Below are 19,655 nucleotides of genomic sequence, written 5' to 3' on the forward strand. Positions count from 1 at the left end.
ATTTATCCTTAACCATGGTATCTAATAATTTTCCGTTAGAGAAACCACAAGCTCTTCTTAAGAGTTTTATTTGCAAAATGAAAAAAGATGAAGATCCCTAAATATTTTCTTCTCAGGATAACAGGAAACAAAACAAAACACAACACCAACCCCATCTGATGACTCTTTCTTCAGATTGCCCAGGCTGCTAGACTTTTGCAGACTTGAAGTTCTAAAAATAACAACAATAATAATAATCAGAATTAATAAGAAGTGGCTCTGGTGCCACTGTTTTTAAGTAGAATATCTTGGAAAGAAACGAAAATTGCGTGTGGGTTGAATCCCGGTAATAAAAGAAAATCTGGATTCAGGCAGTCACTTATGTGCTTAAGTAAATTACAACATTTAGTTCTTTTAAAAGCAGGGTGGTTCACTGTCCTGCCAATAACTCTAAATGTCCTGCACATGTTTGAGTAGCTGGAAAAACACTTAGGACCATCCTTGTGATGTCGATATTTGAAAATTAAAACCAGTGTTTTCCATGGCCTAGTGCTGGGTCCTGTGCATGCATACATTGATGCTGGGAACTTTTTAAGTACTCACGTACTATTTATACATAACCCTTCTCATTAAAATAAAGGATGAAAATTTTACTTTTCGATTCATAAAAAATCAATTTTCTGAGTCTGACAGAGTTCTTCATTTTATAATTCTGATCAAAGCACGACAGAGGACTCCCTACTGCTGCCCACACAATTCACGTGCAGTCCCCGGGGAGGCAAAGAGGCAGTGTCAACATCGGAGCCATCCTCTTTCACACAATGAGCACTCATGTGACAGAGCTGGTCTGACTCAACACTGAAGGTAGGAGTATGTGACCAGTCTAAAAAGAGAGAGAAAAAAGTAATACCTTTGCTCTAAGAAAGAGAAAAGTATAAATACACAAACTTTTAAAAGGCATTTCTCATGTATTCATGTGTAAATAAGCTACTAGAAGGGTCGACTACCAAATAAAGTAAAAGATCATGGTGAAAAAAGATCTCATCTCTGAGTACTGCTTGAAAAATAGATTTCCCTAATTTAATCCAGACTCTAACTTGGATAAACACAGATATTAGGTCAGTTTATCAATTTGAAAGTGAAAAAACCACTGCAGCCTTTCCAGCTATCACATCATTCTCTGGGGTTCTTTTCTGCAAGATTTAAACTGTATCAGCACAAAGATAAAATTACAAGCACTGAACTTCAGACGCAAACTGGTGAAGGCGGCTACAATCTATGGCAAGGGTGTCAAACTCATTTTCACCAGGGGCCACATCAGCCTCGCCGTTGCCTTCAAAGGGCCAAATGTAATTTCAACTCCTTAACAATTAAGAAGTAGTTACATTTACAAAGTCCTAAAATTATTTTGGCCCTTTGAAGGCAACCGCAAGGCTGATGTGGCCCCCGGTGAAAATGAGTTTGATGCCCCTGCGCTACGGGAACCTGACACGAGACAATGCTAAATGAGCAAGTATTTCTTTGTTACTGTCCACCGCCACCCCACCCCCGCCCTCAATCACTACAGCTGCATCCACTCATTCAGGCCTCAGAGATGTTCACATTTGACATTGGTCATTGTGAGCTTAACAGAAGCTTCCTCTCTCCCAAGTACCAGTCACGTTTTTTACCTTCAATCACTTAAAACTTACGAAAGACTATCACACAGCTGGGTTTCGACAGCAGCACCAAGGACTCTTTTTCCATCACTAAAATTAAAAAAAAAATAGTATTTATGAATTTCATGAAGACCATACATATTTTAAGTGGACAGAACTGTGAAAACAATTTTGCAAAAAAGCTGTTTCTTTCTTTTTTCCTTTTTTGGATATTCTATTTTATTTTATTTTATCTAATTGCAAGATCAGGCATTTAACTTGGGAACGTGTTCCTCCAAAATCCTATTTGTCTGTGCAAAACCTGTGGTGCCCCTACCCTGGCCCCTCCATAGCCAAGTCCAAACAGCCTAAGGCACGCAACTGCCGCCATCCTGTCTGCAACCCTTAGTTGGCCACCCGACGCCCAGGATGTGAAATCCACATTCTGGAGACACCCTCGCTAACCCGACCGCCACGGCATCTCAGCCTCATCCCCGATTACTCCTGGCTTCACACCTTTTATTGCAATGACACAAAACTGATTGTGGCTCACTGGCATGTGTCTTGCTGATTCTTGCTTCTCTGGGTAAAGAACTGTGTCTGTAAATAACTGTAAAGCACCCTTGTTTTTGTATGATCTACTCTCCTCAACATTTATACAGTATTTGCAACTTGAGGACATAAAAGACATACTTTTCCTCAAATGAAGTCTCTGGCTTAGGAGGCGATTTTGCTTTTTCAGAAGTTTCCGAGCCTTTAGATGTTGATGATAATGAAGGGGTTGAAACCTGCAAGATGCCGGTGTGGAACTGTAAGACAACAATAAAAGTCAATCTATCACACAAAATGTAAGCCAAGAGTATAAAAATTCAGGACATAAACATCTAGAAATGTGAATTGGGAAAAACTTTCTGGAGGAAGGTAATTTTTGAGCTTGGTTCTGAATAAGACACTGAATATTGTAAGACATAATAAATTCCATTAACTTATTAATACAACAGTAAATCCTAACAACTTTAAGTCCTGGTTGAGATCTTGGCTCTGACACAGTGTAAGGCAAGTCATTTAATTGGCATCAGTTTACTCCTCTGTGAAATGAGAATGAAACCCTGGCTGGGGTGGCTCAGGTGGGTGGGAGTGTCATCCCATACACCAAAGGGTCTTCTTAGGTTCGATTCCCGGTCAAGGCACATGTGTAGGTTGAGGGTTTGGTCCCTGGTCGGGGCGTGTACAAGAGACAACTGATGAAAGCTTTTGTCTCACACTGATGTCTCTCTCTCTCCCTTCCTACCCTACTTTCTAAAATCAATAAACATGTCCTCGGGTGAGGATAAAAAACTAAATACAAATAAAATTAGAATGACAATGCTACATCATAGGATTGCAATGATTGATGAGAGGTGGGTAAAAATGCTTTGTAAACAAAGCACTATTTTCACCTTTGTTTCTACCACTAGTCTGAAACAGAATGTTGGTCAAACCAGTTAATTACTACTCTATGTGTGAACAAGCTGAATCACTTCAATTAACAGAATTGATGGAAAGTATAATTAAAAAAATTTATAATGTACTTTGTGGATATATGACTTAAAACACTTAATTGTAACAATATTATAGCAACAACAGAAACAAACAAAAACATATAACATTTTCCCAAACAAATGCTTTATATAGCCTAAGTATGGACCCTGTGACAGAATTTGTATACTCTGATTTTCAATAATTTCTGACAACCACAGAGCAGTTAGACTGTAGGCCACATCATGAACAAATAAATGAAACATTAAAAAAATATTCCGGTAAAAAAACACACAAAACTCATCTCAGTGAGTTGAGTCACTTCTGCAAGTCAACCAACCCATGATTCACTTCTGGAAGTCAGCCAGCCAGTCAGGGAGGGGCTCCAGCCAGCAAACACACTTCTGAATGCCACCCAGTCAACAACGGTCGCACCCTCACACCCACATCCCGCTGCTGCCTACTCAGCCCTGCCTCCGAAAGCCCACCAACCCCTGAGCTTTGAGCACCCTACAAACCCTACATATGATTAGCTTGGAGAGAATGTCCTTGACCAACAAAGTTCACTTAACTTAAATAACCAATAAATTCAGCTTCTAAATATTTGATTCAGTTACTGGGTGATGGTCTCATCTTTTGACACCATAAAAGGTTACAAAATTCGGAGTCTGTTAAAGTAAGGAGACCGGGACCAAGACAGTGTGGCTCATGCTAAGCGCCTCATCAGCAAACCTGAACTTAACTAAATTTCTGCACTCAACTCTCCCAGAAAAGGAAGGCCTGGGTCAGCCAATCAGCACTTGCTTGGTCCTACAAGTTGCCCAATGGGGCTCCAAGACCTCCCTTTGCTCCATGTAAAGAAAGTAACCCTGCTTTAACCAACCAGCAAATGCCAGGTATGACTTCCCTGTTCCTGCTCCCTTCTACAAAAAGCCTTCATTTTGTTCCGCTAACTGGATCTCCTTTCTGCCTCCCAGATTGGATGCTGCTGGATTCATGAGTTGCTGAGTAAAGCCAACAAGAACTTTAAAATTTACGCAAATTTTGTTCTTTAACAAGTCATATTACTATTATTCCACTATCATTTCTTTCCCAGTTTAGATCTTTATGATTTACCCTGGGCAACTCATTTAGCCATCCTTCCAATTTCCAGAAGTTCTTATCTCCTTGGGTTCCTAATCATGGAAAAAAAAATCTTCACTAGTAGACTGATTTTCTTGATTTCCTTTCAAACTTTAGGGCTTTAAATCCAACCTCGAATCTCCCTTCTGGCTTTTCTTTAAAAATGAGGCTGAACACCATCAATCCTCATTAAATCATTCTTGTCCTAAACTAAAAAAACTGTCATTAACACTACAGCACACCTAGCAAAGGCCTTTTGTAAAGATGAGATTACCTGGGTATACCCGGCCTATAACAGCAGCCTCTCTCTACGAATGCAGCTCATTCAAAGGATGTCGAATGGAATTTTTCCCTTTGTTATAAATAAATACTTAGCAATTAGAGGATTTTTTCCCTCTGAAATATTTATTCCTTAACTAATTCCCTTGTCCCCCAAGTTAATTGACATATAATTGACATACAGCACTGGATAAGTTTCAGGTTTATTGCATAATGACTTGACTAACTTAATATTCCTCATGATGAAAACTTTTAGGATGTACTCTCTTGGCACCTTTCAAGGACACCACACAGCAGTGTTAATTACAGCCACCTGGGTGTTCATTACATTGCCGGTACTATTTATCTCATACCTGGAAATGCGTACCCTTTTACCACCGATCCCCCCCCCCCCCCACTAACTCCTTGTTAATGACACACTGGAGCCCTCTCTCATATTTAAATGGGACATGTTCATTGTCTTCTCCTTGAATTCATCTTCATTCAGTTCAAATTTTACTTTCTCACTCTAAAATTATCAGCAACAGATACAGAAAGTCAAGATGCCACTGGGCCTCCTCTCATCACTGACGGGAGAATGGCAGAGAGGAGAGATGACCGAAGGAGGAAGTGTTAAACATGAGGGAGCCAGTGCTGTTTCGTTCAAAAATACAACTCTTTCCCACTCCTCATTTCTCCAGACAGCACATAACACGAGAATTAAGATTCAGGGTGCTGTCAGGAAAACTGTCTTAAAATGAAGACACGTGTGTGGCTTTATTAAGACCTCAGGAAGATTTAGGGTGGTGCTGTTTCACTGAACCCTTAAAAAAGACCTAAAACCCTAAAAATAAAGGGATACCCCCAGTAGCCTTACAGGGACGTAAGGTAGAGAAGGCTTATTGGGAGGGCATTTGTGGATATGCTTTTTTCTAATGGAGGGAATAGCAAATTGATTCCTAAGAAATTCTAAACGTTTCAAACACTGTACCAAATCAGACTAAAAGGGACAGAGACAGGAGAACATTACAGAGGGCTCTGGATGTGTACAGACACTTTAAAGAAAACCACTCTCTGCAAATACAGCCTCCTTCCAGCGGAAAAGGAAGGATGACTCTGAGGGAGGAACCAAGAGCCCAGAGGACCGAGTCCGAATACAGGAACTGGCACCATGCACCTGGCTGGATTTTGGAAGGGCCGTGCACTAGTGACACCTGTGTGCCTTCTGCATTCCTGTTTTTTAAAATGAGAAAAGACTACAGCACTTATGCTATGCCTATCCCACTCCCGTATGTCAGGTGCGTGGGGGACAGAGAGGTTGTCCCTTAAGTTCCCGGTTCATAAAATTGAATAGAATGGTGCCCAAGAAACCGAGGCCAAGAAGATTCACCTGAGGAGCTTCACCTACATCTTGACCTGATGTGGGTGAGAAGTTCCTGGGATGCTGGTGCCTCACCAGAATAAAACCAAGGGGTCTTCGGAGGGGGACTGGGTATACTGTGCATGGGAGAGGGATGTTAACTATTGTAGCCAGAGAGTGCACGGACAGACTTATTTTCCAAATATAGCTGCACCAGTATATCCTACCTCCCGTGTTCCTACAGTGTGATACTGCCACTTGTCCATCAAGAGGCAATGGATGTTTCCTCTCTGTGAATCTCAGTGGGCCTGTGACTACAGGAGGAAGGATGCCACGGGACTTCTGAGACATGTCACAAAAGGTGGTACAGATTTGCCCAGTTCTCTGCTTAGGATGCTCATCCTCAGGACCCAGCCACCACACTGTGAGGGAGCCAAGCGGTCACATGCAGTGGCTCCAGCCAGGGCCTCCGCTGGGGTCCCAGCCAACGGCCAGCTTCAACCAGAAGACAGATGAATGAGCAGCCTTCAGGTGACTCAAGCTCCCACCTTCACGCCACTCCAGCTGCTGCCACGTGGAGCAGAGACCAGATGTTCCTGCTGAGTCCCGTCCAAATGCATATTTGTCGGCAAAATAAATGTTGTCATTCAAGACACAAAGTTTCAGGGTGGTGTGCAACAGATAACAGAAAAAGGTACTGGTGGCAATTCGATGGGAAAGTAAATAGTTTAAGACTTTATGCCCCTCCAGTTGCTTCTTCTGAATCTGAAGAAGTCAGAGGGAATTTTATTCCATCACCTTTCAAAGGTGACTAAAATCCATCTCTTTGCGTAATCTCACTTTATCTCCACTTCGTTTATTCCCTATTTATTTAATATGCAGATTATAATCCCATATTTAAGAGGACACCTATCTCCAAGGGATTCTCATGCTTTTCCCAAATCTATAAGCAATTTTGATATCGTCCAGGGCATTTGCTAAAAAGAAGGTAAAAGCCCACCCATTTCACATGACAACCTGCAGGACACAAACGCTGCCAGGACACCCAAGTCAACAATGACACTGAGAACACAGCCCATGTCTTTCCTGCTGTCAACAGCAGCACTTTCACTTTCAAAGGCACAGTCTCTGCAAGGTGAGGACAATACCGAGAGTCTGCCAATACCTCTTCCGGGACACTCGTGTTGAATGGGTCACGACTGGGAGAGCCCGTGACTGGTGTCGATGACAGGCTCTTCTCCAGTTCACCGAAACCCTGCGCGTCTGGCAAAGTGGAGATGGAACTGGACGTGAGCGGGTCTTCATAGTCACCCTCCTGGCCTAGGGAAAGACACAGGACAACAGCCAACTTTCATTTACATTTCACAAATGTATTTAATCCAAAAACATTTTGATCCTCAAAAATCAGAGTCAACCTCTGGCATCCCTTGAAACACAACATGGGACCCAGGAAACAACCTAAACTGTGAGCACCTGAGAGGCCCCAGGGCATGGGCCACCTGAGTGCCCAGCGGTGGCACCAACTGATCCTGGGGTTAACAGGTACAGCCACAGGCTCTCAAAATTGAAGCTAAAAGTTAATTCAGTTCAACAACCCTCCCATAATTTTGTTTCAAAATTTGGGGCTTTACAAATTTCAGTTTAGAAATAACCAGGCTGAGGAATACCTATGGTTCAACAAACTGATTCTGAACAGCAACAGAGTGACCAAAACAATTCAGTTTTATTGTTACTGTGCTCCAGGAAAAAAAAAAAGACAGAAAGGAGAAAGAGATAACGAACAACCTTTTGATCCCTCAAGAGGATCCTTTAATTCATTCATTTTAAAGCAGAGAGAACAGCCTAAGGAGGAAAAGCAAGCACATATCCATCAGAGCAGCCACGTGGAGAACTCCTCACGTCTCCAGAAATGAAAAGGGCTGTGTGTGTGGAACGACACAGCGGAAAATGATCCTTTTTAGAAACAAAGAGCGATATTTAAAACTCTGACCTCTGAAGACAAAACGATAAATCATACACTTGTTTAAAGATATTAAACTAGACACAGCTTCTTAAATTAGATTTAATTTGACTTCCATTCTAATTTTATTACAATTTAGGTTGTATTAGGACTGTGTGAGAATTAACTTAGTAAATATAAATTATAAATCCTAGTGAGAAATCATTGTTAGGTGACCTTATTAGAATAGGACATCATTTTGAATGGTTTATGAAAATCTGACCTGTTGTACATGGTTTAAAATTACCTCCTTTAGTTACACATTTATATGCTTAGAAAAAACATTAGAATACATGAAAATGCCCACAGTGATCATGTCAGTGTAATTATAACTGATTTTACCCAGTTTCTCTCCTTTTAAAATATTTTATAATATGGCCTAATTATAGGAGTTATTCTGTTCTTCCTTGCTTTTTAAACACAAAAATTACAATGTTAAGATTCTATACAATTAAAGCATGTTTCACATGCTACACCTGTGTAAAAACTAACTACTTGAAAGTTTGCAATATTCCTTAAAAGAGAGACTCTTTTGAGGATGTAGAGATGCAGAGTGATGAGAACTGCCATAAGTCAATGCTGATAATTAAAAGCGTATTTGCTCATTCAGATATTTATAAAGTCTTAATATATGCCAAACCTGTGAACAAAATAAAATCCCTTTTCTTCGTTCGTTCAAAAATTCTGGTCCAAAGAGTCTTTGTAAACTCATTAAAATTAAAATTCCAAAATTAGAGTGTTTCATGAATAACTTCCACAAGGCTTATTAATTTGCAACGCTTATTTTTAGAGCAAATAACCCCATCTATGCATTGCTAATAAACAAGAGAACTTTTAAAGTTCTTAACATTTTTGTTTGTTTTGAATGACTGCCAAAAGCTTTTCTACATTTGAGGACAACTGACTGGCCCAATCTACAGATAAAACAATCATAAATACAACAAATTACATGACTATCTTTACTTAGATGTCTTATAGGGTTGTTGTTGTTGTTGTTGTTTTTAAACTAAACATATTCAAAGATGAACACAAGCCCACTTAAGCCCTCCAGTGCTGCTTCCCTGGTCTTCACTGTCTTGGTAAATGGAACTATCACCCAGCTAGTTATTTTAGTCAGAGGTCTTTCTCGATTCTTTCCTCGTCTTCACTCTCCTCTAATTCAACACATCATCGTATTGATTCTAACACCAAAATGTACTTCCAATCAGTACCATCAGATCTTTCACTTGGAGTACTGCAGGAGTCTCTCAGTAGCTTTCCTTCCTTCCAACATGGCTCTCTCCCACTGAGGTCTGTGAGTGACAAGATCTCGTTGCTGACTTGATAAGCCTCTTCAGTGGATCCCCTCAGGCCAAGGAAGAGCGAACTCCTCACTTAGCTGGTACTCACCTCTGTAATCCCATCTGCCCCCACCCCAGCACTACCTTCCAGTGACACTGGTCTTTTACTTCGCAAACACACCAACTTCTCTGCATCCCCTCACGCCCACAAAGAAAGGTCTAGCATGTGCTGCTGCACTCTCTCTCTGGAATGCTACCTGATGGACCCCTGACACTCCCTGACCAACCAACCAGCTACAGTGTGCTCTTCAGCCTGCACACTTGCGGGCAGAGAACAGATGTGTCTAACAATATTGTTGAATGAATGAATGAGCTATATAATTTGGGATGATGGATATGCTCCGTAAAAGAAATTGAGGCCAAATATAAAAGACCATGACCACTTAAAATCAAGGTGGGTAGAAAAACAGGTAGAGCTACACTACCTTTTGTACCCTGGGCCAGTAACACCGCATCTTGCATTTTCTTGTACCTGTTCAGGCACTGTCGAAGATCTTCTATTTTCCGATCCTGTTAATAAAATAAATGATCACCGTTAACATTATGATTTTAAAAGAGTACAACAATTGCAACACAAAGATAAGTAGACATGAATTATTTACATTATCTATTCAAAGAATACTTCTAAACTTTAGTAAAACAGGTAATATCTAGAATATTTTCCTACGTACATCAGAGATAGAGAAAAAGTACCTCTAAATTTAGAGATCCTATCCTTCAGCTGCCATCTTTAAAAAACAAAAACAAAACAAGGTAATAAGATATAAAAAAATAAGGAAAAAATCAACTTTAATCACTGTTCTAACTTATATGTCAAGTCATAGACCTGCTGTCTTTACCAGCTGTCCTTCATCACCACCTGGCCTTCCCCACCTACAAATACTCACTTCAGTTGGTCATCAGAGACCTAGTTACTGAAAACAGTGAAACATGTGATCGTTTTTCTCCTTTGACACTTGATTGACTGCACTCTTTCCTTCCTCTTCTGCTTTTCTTTCCACTCTTTTCTTCTATTTTCTTAATCCCTTGACCAGACAGATTTTCTACCTCTGTAACCCCCGCCCCCCCATCTACCTGACCCAGACAATAAAATACAGACCTTTCAGGTTTTGTCCATCACCCGCTCCTTGTTTCCCATGCCCTCACTGTAGCGGGTTATAAAAATGAGCTCCCTAGCTTCTCTCACACTGATTTTGGGCTTGTCCATCAGACCCACTTGGGCCAACAGGATATCAACAAATGCGGCTTAAGCAGAGGCTTGAAAAGTATTTGCACATTGGGGCTTGCCCCCTCTTGCTGCCCTAGGGCCACTATGTGAAGAAGAATAGGCTAGTCTACTGGGAGATGAGAGACCATTTAGAGAAGAGAATCTCAGCTGGGGCCAACCTAGTCCAGTCTGTCAATCACCAGACTGATCTAGGTGACTGAGTCACAGATGACGTGAGTCACACCATCCCAGGCCATCTAGCCTCAACCCAGGTACTGGCTAACTGTAGAGATCAGCTAAGCCAGCCCCTCCCAGAAGAAACACTCAGCCAACCCACAGAAGCATGAGAAATAATAAATGTGATTTTTCACGGAGCAAAAGCTGATACATCAACTATAGTTTAGTCCCCATCAATCTACAATTAACCATATATTTCTCCTAAAATTGAGGAGATTTGCTCCCCACCAATCTATAATTCTATATTAATTCTATAACTCAGATTTATTTGCAACTTTCTATGGGAAATCTCCTTTCAGATGCCCCATGAACACATCAAACTGAATGTATCTAAAACGAAGCTCCTTATTTGCCCCCAGTACTTTGGCCTCTGCTTGGATGCCCTTAACTCTCGCAGGACATGTGTCATTTCCCCATTGACGCAACCAGAAACCTACTCTCAAGTCCAAAGATTTAAAAATCTTATTATGCTGTAAGTTTCTCTGAAATATCTTTCCTCCTTAACACTTCATTGCCACTGCCTTCTTTCGCCCCCTCTTCCTTTCTCACCTACATTATTTTAATAGCTTCTTCATGGCTCTTTCCATTCCCTCCGCCCTCCCTTACTCTTGCCTCCATCCTGCCACCAGAGGGAGCTTTCCAAAACGGCTATTTCATCATGTCACTGCCCAAGGCCTTCAACCTGAGACCCCAGATCATTAGCCTAGCATGTAAGGTTGCCTACCATTCACTGCAGCTCTTTGGTGACCTCATACGCCCCTCCACCTCTAAGTCATGTTCCTGAACTTTCCCAGTATGCGCTGGACTGTTTCAAGCCTTGGTTTTGAAACACATGTTTATTCATGGAACCTTTGCCTGGAAGCCTTCCTTTTCCTGATGAATACCTCTTGCTATTCCTCAGAATTTGCTGGAATATGCCCCCTTTGAGCCTTCTGAAACCAATGAAACATTGTGTCACCCTTGGGGAACCTACAGCTGCTTGAGCATCTAGTGAGCCCTCATTCAACATCGGGAGGGTTTGTTATTGCTGCTCCTTGAGGGAGAGAAATTAAAGCAAAATGAATGTCGGTGATTTTTTTTTCAAATAAAAGCTATGTGGGTAGCTTGCTAATGACTTTTATTTTCATTCCATATTAGGGAAGACCAGCAAGAAATATATATATATATTTATTTATATTTATATATTTGTATATGTATATACGTGTGTGTGAGACAATGAGTTTCTTTCCAATAAAGAATAAAGAGAATGAAAGGCAAAAATAAATCAACAAGTAAAACAGAGTAAGCAAGAATTAGAAAAAAACTTATGATGGGAGAAAAAGATCAAGACACGCTTTGTTGGCATTGCTTGCTTTTTACTGCCTTGAAATTACTCTTTTCTTGGGAAAATGCCTCCTTGTCCTACTCACTTAGGGACGTGAGGGGAGAGCAGTTTTGACGATGGGAGCTGGGATCCCACCACTCAGGAGAGTGGAGACAAACTACCCGAGATATGAAAGAGGTCAGGAGTATGGAAGAAATTCTGGGTTGGCCAAAAAGTTCATTTGTTTTTTTACCATAAGATGGCTCTAGTAACACTTAGTTGTCCTTAACTTCATTTGAAACAACTTTGTTAAGATTGTATTATGACAGCTGTCACATCAGCGTGCATTTGAAAAAAACATCAAAACTGGTGAAATTTTGTATACTATTTTAATATTGAAGATAGAAGAAAATGTGCAACATTTTTGGCACATTATGCTTTATTATTTCAAGAAAGATAAAAATGCAACTGAAAGGCAAAAAAAAGATATGTGCAGTGTGTGGAGAAGGCGCTGTGACTGATCAAGCGTGTTAAGTGGTTTGTGAAGTTTCATGCTGGAGATTTCTCACCAGATGATGCTCCACAGTCAGGTAGACCAGTTGCAGTTGATAGCAATCAAATTAAGACACTAATTGGGAACAATCAATGTTATACTATATGGGAGACAACTGACATTCTCAAAATACCCAAATCAATAAAGTTACTGCTGAAAATGAAGAATATGTCTTTCACTTTACAGAAAAAAACTGGACGGACTTTTGGGCCAACCCAACACCATCTGCGGAGAAGATGACAAGCTGCAAGCTGCCCTGGGCTGCCTCCTCCGGGGTTCACACAGCAGCCCAGGGTTTCCAGCGACTGCTGAAAGGATGGACTATGCACTGCATCTTTCCTCTCATCTGTCACCTGGATATCAAGAACTGATTCAGAGCTCAAACATTTTCTGAATTCATGGGGGAGGGGAGAGAATCACCAGCGGAGCCAGTGCCACAGGTCTCCATCCCTGCATGCAGCCACACTCCCGCCTGTGACCGCTGACAGGGGCACCCTGGGCAGGAAGGGAGAACAAACACGTGCCCTTTAATGTACGCAGTGTGTAAGTATGCTCTTCCAAACGGCAGTAGGTATCTCAAGAAAGTGCATGGAATGACCCAAATGGTGCTATAACACATGCGAATAAATACTTAAATTACATGTAGATACCTTTTCTTCATTTGCTGCCATCAAAGACTCCACGGCCTTTTTCATTTTTTGTACTTCAATATCTGAAAATATCACAACATCAAATCAGAAGTCAGGTTAGGTGACATGCATGACGATAATGAGAAGCTACTGACTCTTCCGACTGAAACGTTTTCAGGCAAAGATATTACTGATTTGTTTTGTTTCTTTGTTTTTAAAATGTACCATCCACACTCTCTTCTACGGAAAATCTGAAAAATGAACACCTTCTATCTGACCTGAGCAGTCATCATTCCAGAAGGACAAGGAAGGTTTTCAGTGAGAGCTCACTGCCTTCTCTCAAAGCATCAACAAAACCTTCATGAGAACAATGAAGATGAAATTTCAGAGCTATAACAATAAAAACACAAGATTCCAAAAAAGAAACCAATGAAGCAGCAATGGGAAAAGCAATGGACAAAGTGCACGTAATGATGAAAGCGGACAAAATGATGGTCGGTTACAACCGGGATGGAGACGCCAACGGTGAGAGCCTGATGGGAGGTGGCATGTACATGAGCGTCATGCTAAGGAGCTGCTTGTAGCTTCCATACGGGAGGGCATTAAGTGTGTTGCTCCATCTATAAACCTCATTTCCACATGCTATTTTAAAACCTAAAGGCCAAAGTAAGACAAATGCGATTTTCCTTAAAATTCAATACTCGAATACAAAAGCATGTTACCTTAATAATAAATATTCCAAAGATAAAAAGCCAGCCTAGAATGAAATCACAAATTAAAAAATTTGAAAACAGAGAAAAAATTTCAGCTAAAATGTCCTCCTTTTGACAAAAAAACTACTCAAGGTAATTTTTTAAATGGTGATGCATCCATCATTCAGGACTGATACAACCATTTGCAATTAAGGTATATTCCATAGGAACTGCTTTTTTTTTTCTTTTCTTTTCTTTTCCTTCCTTTTTAAAAATAAATTTTTAAGGCAAATTCTCTTGATTTAAGAATTCAATGTCTGCAGGAGAGAACCCTTTGAGGGTTTATTTTTATGCCACTTTAAATAACCCAGGCCCCATGAAACAGCCTGGATTATTCAATGCAATTAAATAATTGTGATCTCTTTTGTAACACACCAAGAGGGTGTGTTTAAAAAAAAAAACTCTTAAAGTAGATCTCAGTGAAAAAGTGGGCTATGAAACATTGAAAAGCAAAAGTGAAGTTCAAAACGATCTTTCGGCTATGGTAAACCTCAAAAACAGCAGGCTTTCATAAAAGTATAGACGTTATTTTCCTCTCTGACCCTGCATCTCCTGGGCCACAGAGGAAATGCCTTCTCACCTCCCCCATTCTGGGTGTCCTGCTGCACACCCTGGAGTAAAAAGGCCAAGTCACATAAAATCTGCAAAAGGATCTTTTACTCCCAGTTTCTGTTTGTTCACCCTCTATTCTGTACCCTCTGAAGAAATGGAGAGCTTATCGATGAAGCAACTTTACATTTGTGGTGAGAGAAATGTTTTAAAAACATGCAAAGAACAGTCTAAGTATTACTTTCAGTGAAAGTAAAGGCTGATGGAAATACACCAAAAACCTTACTTTTGTCTTTGAGCTTCTTTTTAAAATTTTCATCTGTGCAGGAAAACCCATTGAATTGGAAGTTAGCATACATTACAACAATAAGTAATATTTTAAAAGCAACATCATTATGTCTCTTTTTAGCTAAAATAGAGACTCTGATCCGTTCTGGGACTCCAGGACTGGTGTGACGCTGCATTACATGCTCTGTGTGAGGTTGAAGAGCATCTGCTGTAATCGGACCAGAAGACTGGGATCTGAGTTACTACGACCTCTGCTGTTTCATCTTTCTGACCCCTGGTTTCCTCACATTAAAATCAGACCTATGGAATACGAGTGCTCCCTACACAGCAGGGGATGAATGGCCAGTTAATGGGGCATTGGTTGGTTTCATTTCCACTACGCTTCGACATTTGGTCCTCCTGGATAGGACTAACACACTGCTTCTGTCACCTTCAGCTCACCACTCAAGTTCAGTAACACTGAAATGGCGTAGCTTGTGCTCAGTGAGATGAGCCCACTGACCATGCAGTCAGACGTTAGTCCAGTGTCAGTCTGCTGTGAGGTCCGTAAGCACTGGCTCTCGGTCTCTGTGTGTATTTGACTGTGCACTGGTAACAGGCCATTCACAGACCGGAACCAGTCCGTGGATCGGACTTCGGGGGACACCACTCTAACATACCCTCTAGTCCACAAGTCCTATGATTCCATCTTTTCCTTCAGATCTTAAAAGCACGACCTGTTGGTGAATGTCCTTTAAGAACATATAATTCTACATATGCTAAACTATGGAAGGGGAAGAAAACCCCCTTTTCTCCATGTTTGATGATTTAAGTTTTCTGATGGATAGAGAATTGTGATATCCACAGGTATATCAAGCCAGGGTATTCCAGAGCCAGGAAGACTAGACGTAATCTAACTCAAGTCCCTCACTGAATAGTCAATAACGATACCGTGTTCACATGACAGATAAAAATGCACCAAAGTTATATTAAGTAAAATCTGTTCTGTTTGAAATGCATCAGAAGTTGCTTTTGCCATAGTAACATTTGTAATAACAAAGGAAGGTTAAATTTGACTTAGTGTTCTCAGATATTACATGCATTTGTATTTTCAAATATAATTCAGAAAAACATGCTTCATTCATGTTATTTTCTATCAATATAAGCTACATTATTAAAAATTATACTCCACATAAACCTAGAAAAAACCTCCTTAATTATAAAAACAATATTTGGATAAATTCATGCACTTTTCCAAAAACAGATTTAGCCTCATTTTGCATTCTAGACAGTGAAGGGCTCACTGCAGGGTAAGACATTTTCATGAATTTTTCCAAAGATGCAGAGCCTTTCTTCTCTTCTCTCCACAGGGCAGACAAGGTTTCTGAATCTCTCTAAGTTGTCTCAAGTTCAGCTTAGAGAAAAATAATCTTGGTCCATAGTAATGGTTCCTTTAGATTCTTTTTGACACTCTCTTATATTACAATTTGGACAAGAACTGTCTCATGGTGATAATTTTCAATCAGCAACCTAAAATAACACCCAACAGAGCACAGAGCTGCCCTCCTCCAGTGGCTGATGAAGAAGTTGACAGATCCCTGAGCACAGGGAAGCGTCTCAGATGATGCCCTGTGGTCCTGGGCCTAGATGGCTTCTGCGCTCTTTTCTTTGATGCTAAAGATGCACATCAACTAACATCAGTTTCTTTGGTAGATCTTGGAGGGTTTTAATAAAGTAAGATAAGCAGTGTTAACTCTGTATTCCTACCTCGATCAAAAATTTCCATCCCTTCTCCTTTCATCTTGCAAAACAACTTTTCTTGTAGCCTTTTCACTTCTGATTCTTTCTCTTCCAGTTGCTCTTTTAAAGATGCTAGTTCATCCTACAAATGATAAATTCATTTAAGAAGATTATGCATAAAAGAGAATATCAGAGAGTATGCTCTTAAATCGATAATTAGTTTTTGTGAATAAAACAAAAACTACAAGAATTTAGACATAAACTTCAGAAATCAGACAGTGGCAATGATAAACAAGAAGCAAGACAATTATTAAAATCCAATTTATAATAGTTATGGTGTAATTATTCCAAATTTCTTTGTGACCAAATTAAAAAAGAAATCTTTTAAAGTGTAAGTAGGACTAAAGCAGCCCTCAGGTTTATGTTGTATTAAATTAAAAATCTGAACAAGTTAATAAAAAAGATAATCAAATTAAATGTTTAATTTCATAAAAACAAAATAAAATGCAAATTGGAAAATATGTTTTAAGATTTGCTTGACATTTATTCAGCCTTTTAAGGCTGCCTGGACAAGGCAGGGCTTAATTAGTGGGTAAGGTAGCAGGTGATGCGCAAGTTTAGCCAAATCTTCTGACAAAATAATTTATCCTTATTACTATGAAAACAGAACAGAATTTTCTACTACAATAGAAAAAATGGATTTTAAGTCTTTTTTTTAAACTACAGAACTATTACAGATCCTGCATCTAATGTTCTACCTCCTTACTAATGTTTTCACTTTCAGCTTCATTTTGGTAGAGGGCTTTAGCAAACTTAAGTTTTGCTGGCTATATTTAACAGAGAAAATAATTCTGTGTGATGCTTATGAATGCACCTTTATTTTTAATAGTTTTATTTTATTTTCAGTCTCTAAAGATATTACATTTAGTATGATGAGAGATGTAGCTCTCCAATGAAACTAGAAACTTTTAACTTGTAATTTATAGGAGGAGTGAATACCAAGCACAAGAGAGTTTCAGCAGCACTGGCAAGAAGTGCTACCCTGTTCTTACTGAGCTTATTCAAAGCACTCATTAGCATGCACTGTTATAGTTAACAGTGGAATACATTCACCTTCAAGAAAATCCCAAGGGGAGAAAGCAGTGTCTATTATCTGTATGAAACAATCCTTGCACAGGTAAACTTTTGCAATTACATTACCAAGCCTGGGTCTCAGACAGTCTAAGAGAGTGAGGCTTAATTTATATAAACAAATACTTTCATTTACCTGTTTATTATTTTTCACTAATTATTTCATATGTTTCTGAGAACCAATTAAGGATCATGTTGTCCCTTGAATCAGTTTGAAACATTTTAAAACAATAGGTGACACAGACAAAATGAACGCACACACCGCTGAGAACACCATCACAGCAAAGCAACACAAGCCAGAAAGCAACAAGCCACGGACTCCCGTTCCCCAACGTCTACTGCACCTTCAGTGACTCCCACTTTTGCTCCATCCGCTGCTTTTCATACTGCATCTGACCCACCTTGATTTTCATGCTAGAGAGTTTGGCCATTAAAGACTGGTAGAGAGACAGAGGAGGGAAAGGAAACTACAGATAGAAAAAGATAAGCTAAATAACCAAGAAAACAGTATCAGTTTATAAAGGAGGTTAGGTAATTAAAAGAAATGATAGATTATGCTCTATCAGATTAGTTAAACCCGGGTTTTTATTCAGAATAGTGCTTAAATCAAGAAAGTCTCCAGCTCAGAGAAACATCTCACTCACTTGTAAACTGCCTTCTTTATCACATACTAGGTAGAAAACACATTGCACTTATATTACTGATCACAGATAAGTAATGGAGCCCTTTGCTTAAAAATTTTTGACATTGAGGAAACTCACTTTGGTTGATTTCAGCTTTTTTTCATACTGAAGTCTTTCACTGTCCATTTCACTGACTCTTAACCTCAAATCATTGATCTCCTGAATGAGCCCCTGTCCAAAAAGAAACAAGGAAATACATTAGGAAATACAGAAACAGCAGCTTGGAAATTAAGTCAATGATCTTAAGTCCTGGTTAAACTTGTGTGAGTTAAATTAGACCAATGTATACAGATGTTTCTCCTTTAGAACTATCTTTCTATTTATTTATTTTAAATATTTTATTTATTTTTAGAGAGATGGGAAGGGAGGGAGAAATAGAGGGAAAGAAACATCAATGTATGGTTGCCTCTCATGTGGACCCCGCTGGGGACCTGGCCCACAACCCAGGCATGTGCCCTGACTGGGAATTGTGCCCTGACTGGCGACCCTTTGGTTCATAGCCCACGCTCAATCCACTGAGTCACACCAGCCAAGAGAACTATCTTTCCATTTAAAACACTACTTTAAATTCCTAATGCCTCTGTCCAAAATGATGGGATTATGAAAATAAAAGGTGACTAATTTTGATTAAGAAAGGTAGCTAATCACTTACGATCATTGATCATATATTTCTAGACTAAAATTCACTGTATAAACTCTTTTAAGATATAGCAGAAAAATTTTCTTTAGTAAAACTAGCTTTAGGGTGTTTTCAGTGATATGGTAGATGTATACAAAATATTTTTATAATTTCTTCATTTGTCTATAAAATACAAGTTGTTCATCAATCCAATCTGGGAGAATAAAATGAAATTTAAATCATTGAAACCAAAGATTCTCAACCTAAGGATGGATAAGGGCCCTGTCATTTGAAAATATATTTAGTTTTGTAATGTAATTTTATATTTGGAAAATAAAAGGGAACAGTTCTAATGATTTCATAACACAAATATAATCAGACACTGTTTCTACTGCCACCTTTAGAAAAATCTCATTTGCTTGTAAAATTGGCTAAACATTGTGAGAAATAATGATGTATTTTTTTGTTCAGAGCCCAAAGAGTAGGAAAATTAAATGAAAGCACTAAATACCAATTTTTCCAAAGAAGGGCCCAAATACTCTGTGAAGATGATTTTTTTCACTATGAGCCATGAAGGCCCTGGCAATGGTTAATGTGTTTCTTTTTTTTATATCATTAAATATTTTTTATATCATTAAATATATATTTTTTTAGTTAATGTGTTTCTGTTCACCTCTCTTACAAGACATTCATTCCTGAGCCACAGATTCACGGATGATAGAACAGAATTATACAAAAATGTCATTAAAAAAAAGAACAATCCTATAAGAAA

General features: G+C 39.4%; 1 protein-coding gene across 11 annotated transcripts in view; it reads right to left on the reverse strand.

Annotated features, from left to right (window-relative positions):
- The window catches only part of PPFIBP1 (PPFIA binding protein 1), a 159,067-nt gene that overhangs the window by 17,702 nt on the left and 121,710 nt on the right, over positions 1–19,655 (reverse strand). For 6 of the 11 annotated variants that reach the window (XM_045829145.1, XM_045829147.1, XM_045829141.1 and 3 more), the window contains 10 exons: positions 18,343–18,435; positions 17,926–18,018; positions 16,478–16,592; positions 14,730–14,762; positions 13,164–13,225; positions 9,639–9,723; positions 7,040–7,194; positions 2,310–2,425; positions 1,671–1,727; positions 151–211 (listed from right to left, as the gene is read on the reverse strand). In XM_045829145.1, coding sequence (XP_045685101.1) covers positions 151–211; positions 1,671–1,727; positions 2,310–2,425; positions 7,040–7,194; positions 9,639–9,723; positions 13,164–13,225; positions 14,730–14,762; positions 16,478–16,592; positions 17,926–18,018; positions 18,343–18,435 — 870 coding nt within the window. The remainder of the gene's footprint in view (positions 1–150; positions 212–1,670; positions 1,728–2,309; positions 2,426–7,039; positions 7,195–9,638; positions 9,724–13,163; positions 13,226–14,729; positions 14,763–16,477; positions 16,593–17,925; positions 18,019–18,342; positions 18,436–19,655) is intronic. The other 5 variants (XM_045829151.1, XM_045829148.1, XM_045829152.1 and 2 more) reach the window with 3 other exon arrangements.

The sequence above is a fragment of the Phyllostomus hastatus genome, unplaced genomic scaffold (assembly GCF_019186645.2).
Source record: "Phyllostomus hastatus isolate PE091 unplaced genomic scaffold, TTU_PhHast_1.1 phas_scaffold_93, whole genome shotgun sequence".
Classification (NCBI taxonomy): domain Eukaryota; kingdom Metazoa; phylum Chordata; class Mammalia; order Chiroptera; family Phyllostomidae; genus Phyllostomus; species Phyllostomus hastatus.